Below are 3736 nucleotides of genomic sequence, written 5' to 3'. Positions count from 1 at the left end.
ACCATGGCGTCGTCATCATCCAGTTCCCCCAATCCTCTCCTCGCCCAGCCTGTCACCGAGAAACTCACCAAGAACAATCACGCCCTGTGGAAGGCACAGGTGCGTGCGGCGATCCGAGGTGCTCGCCTTCAAGGTTATCTCACCGGCGCCACCAAGATGCCGCCGGCGGACGTGGTGCACAAAGGCGCTGATGGGAAGGAGGAGAAGGTTCCCAATCCGGCGCGTGAAGACTGGGAGGCCACGGACCAACAGGTCCTTAGCTACCTCCTGGCGTCGGTTACCATGGAAGTCCTCACGCAGGTGGCCACCAGCGCCACTGCCGATCCGTCAACATGCGGATTGCCCTGGAAACGACCAAGAAGGAGAATTCCTCCGTTGCTGAGTACTTCGCCAAGATGAAGGCTCTTGGCGACGACATGGCGGCTGCAGGACGGCCCCTAGAAGATGAAGAATTGGTGGAGTACATCATCACCGGCCTCGGCGAAGAATTCTCGCCGATCGTCTCCGCTCTATGCGCTAGAGTGGAACCCATCTCGGTTGGTGAGCTTTATTCTCAACTTCTCAATTTTGAGACTAGAATGGATTTGATCTATGGAGGAGGCAGCTCTGGCTCGGGGTCGGCAAATTCTGCCACCGGGGTCGTGGATCCTGGCGCGGCAAGAACCAGTCACGGGGGAGAGGCTCCCCTCGTGGCGGCGCACCTTCTGGCGGGTCTTCATCCCCCCCCCCCCCCCCCCCCCCCCCACGAGTTCGGGTTCAGCACTCTCACCAGACGCCCTCACCCGCCCCGCGCCCGCGTTCCAACGGCGCCCCTCCCCTGCCGCGACCTCCCCGCTGGGCTCCCGACCCTCCCCCGCTGCGCCACCGCGCACACACAGCTCTCCTTCCTACACGCTCCAGCCCCTCGCCGACCACTCACCGCGGCCACAAGCACAAGCACAAGCAAAAGCACGCTGCTGCTCCCTGCTTTGGCGGCCACGACGAGGGACGATGCGGTCGCCTCCCTCATCGCCTCCCTCATCGGCCACCTCGAGCACGACGTCGCCCACGCACGGCCATCAATACCGTGACGACGGAGACGTTCATCAGGAAGAGGTGGAGGAAGACGAAGACGACCTGCGCCTCCTCGACGCTCGGCGCCGCGGCGCGTGGAAGCACCAAGCCGAGCTGCCCACGCGGTGGCGCGAGATCCACGGGCGCGACGACTGGGCAGGTCTCCTTGACCCGATGGACCCACTGCTCCGTTCCGAGCTCATCCGCTACGGCGAGCTCGCTCAAGCCTGCTACGACGCCTTCGACTACGACCCGTCCTCTCGCTACTGCGGCAGCTGCAAGTACCCGCGACGCGACTTCTTTGATCGCCTCGGCATGCCGGAGGCATCGCGTGGGTACGCCGTGTCACGGTACCTTTACGCGACGTCCAACATCCGGTTCCCAAACTTCTTCCCGCAGTCCAGGGCGGGTGCCAAGATCTGGAGCCAGAGCGGCAGCTGGATCGAGTACGTGGCCGTCTCCACGGACGAGGAGAGTGCCCGGCTGGGTCGACGCGACATCGCCATCGCGTGGCGCGGCACGGTGACGCGGCTCGAGTGGGTGTCGGACCTCATGGACTTCCTCCGTCCCGTGGCGGACGAAGGCATCCCGTGCCCTGACCCGGACGTCAAGGTGCTGGCAGGCTTCGTCGACCTTTACACCGACAAGGACCCCACCTGCCGGTTCTGCAAGTACTCGGCGCGTGAGCAGGTGCTCATGGAGGTCCGTCGCCTCGTCGCCCGGTACGCGGCGATGGGCGAGGACGTGAGCATCACCGTGACAGGGCACAGCCTCGGTAGCGCGCTGGCGATGCTGAGTGCCTACGACATCGCCGAGTCCGGCGCGAACGTGGCCGTTTGCGGGGACGGGGAGCAGAGGAGGAAGGCGCCCGTGTGCGTGTACTCGTTCGCGGGGCCACGGGTGGGGAACGCGGCGTTCAGGAGGCGGTTCGAGACGGAGCTCGGGGTGAAGGCGCTGCGGGTGGTGAACGTGCACGACAACGTGACGAGGATGCCTGGGATCCTGCTGAACGAGGGCGCGCCCGAGGCTGACCGGAACCAATGCACATTTATGCGATGCGTTTTCCTGACCCTGCACCAGAGCGCCCAGGGCTGTTTAGCGGATTTAGAACCTGTCTTTTACTCTTTTTATATATAATATAATATACTCCGTATCCAGCTGCCAACGGGTTTACTATATGTTGCGCGCACGTGCTCGGTCGTAGTCGTCCTCTAACCACCTCGATCCGGTAGGGTTTGCCGTTTGCTTGACCAAACCAAAAACCATCGTCATTCACAGTGATTTTTGCACCAAACCCCAGACCTGATCTCGAGTCTTGACGTGTTTTCTCTGGCCTTTGCGCGTGGAATAAATGAATAATGCAGGTACCACGGGCGCGGGGAGCGGTTCGTGCTGGCGAGCGGGCGCGACCCGGCGCTGGTGAACAAGGCGTGCGACTTCCTCAAGGACCACCACGGCGTGCCCCCCTGCTGGCGCCAGGACGAGAACAAAGGCATGGTCCGTGGCCGCGACGGGCGCTGGGTCCAGCCCGACCGCCATGGCTGCTGGCACATGGACGACCATGAAGACCCCCACCCCCACCACAACCACCGTGACCACGACGACGACGGCCACCACCATCGCGGCGGTCATCGTTGCGAAGGCCACGGCGGCACCGGCCATGAGCGGCACGGGCATGACCTGCAGTCTCATCGGCCAGGAAATTAAAGCGCGACGTCTAAAATTTAAAAGCTGGACCACCGCGCGATCGCGATGGCCAGGAGACCATCAGTCCGTGATGAACTGATGAATGATGCCGTGGATGAGGGGGCATTCGTGTTGAGTGGTCGTGTAGAGAATCCATGTGTGGACACATGAATGTAATAGAAAATCAAACTTGTGCGCGTCGGCGTTTGCGTTACAATTTTTGAACCAGGTATCAGATTTTAGGCACCAAAAAGATAGCACAAAAAGCTTCAAGAGGCACGATGAGCTCTCCCTCACCCCTCCACCCACCTCCACCTACGGCCCACCCACCACCTTCCTCCTCGCCGGCCCCCCGGTCGCCGGTGAGCCCCGTCACGTCGGTCGTCCCTTCCGAGGCTCTGGACTACAACTTTTCCAGCCCGGAGCCTTGTTCCCCCGCAGGTGAGTGTGGAGTTGATTGCTCTCTGGAGGACGCGTCGCTGCGGCAGGATTCCCGGCTGCCGGATTCCAGGCTGGTTAAGGAGAAAGGTGTGGCGGTGGGGCATCGCCATCATGGCGCTGCGCAGCTACGCTCCATCGTTGTGAAGCCGGCTTCCTACAGGGATGTGGTGGTCGGGAAAAGTTACCGCAGGAGCTGGAGTAACAAGGCAGAGAGGAGTGGACGGAATTACTTTGCTTCGCACCGGGGCAGCAGGCCATGCATTGATGAGGATGGCTTTGAGGAGGTTCGTGGGAAGTACTGGTGGCGCAGGGGGCATCGTCCTGTCCAATCAAGGCTGGGTCCGCATGTTGGAATCCCAGTAAAGGAGCGCTTGGGGCCTCGCATTCATGAGGAGGGCAACACGGGAGGCTTTCTACAGCTCTTGAAGGCCAAGGCAGTTGGGAAGTGCTTCCGCTGTCTTGCTTCTGATCACGTGATTGCAGCCTGCCGGGATCCGCCGCGCTGCATCCTGTGCCACCGCTCTGGGCACAAAGCGCGGTTCTGTCGATCCTCGGT

The 3736-nt window shown here is 62.0% G+C and overlaps 1 protein-coding gene and 1 non-coding gene across 2 annotated transcripts; both read left to right on the top strand.

The window, feature by feature from the left end:
* Positions 1-434: 434 nt before the first annotated feature.
* Positions 435-573, top strand: LOC120680350. Its single transcript, XR_005677619.1, has one exon. It is a non-coding gene; the product is annotated as a small nucleolar RNA Z247 (small nucleolar RNA).
* A 219-nt stretch (positions 574-792) lies between these two features.
* Positions 793-2760, top strand: LOC120678183 (phospholipase A1-Igamma1, chloroplastic-like). Its single transcript, XM_039959335.1, has 3 exons — positions 793-2166; positions 2258-2286; positions 2418-2760. Exons 1-3 carry the CDS (start codon positions 991-993, stop codon positions 2758-2760), a joined length of 1548 nt encoding a protein of 515 aa, XP_039815269.1. The 5' UTR covers positions 793-990.
* The last annotated feature ends 976 nt before the right edge of the window (positions 2761-3736 follow it).

The sequence above is a fragment of the Panicum virgatum genome, chromosome 6N, assembly GCF_016808335.1.
Source record: "Panicum virgatum strain AP13 chromosome 6N, P.virgatum_v5, whole genome shotgun sequence".
NCBI classification, from domain to species: Eukaryota; Viridiplantae; Streptophyta; class Magnoliopsida; order Poales; family Poaceae; genus Panicum; species Panicum virgatum.
The sequence above is the reverse complement of the archived record's forward strand: the minus strand, read 5'-3'. Positions and strand labels throughout refer to the sequence as shown.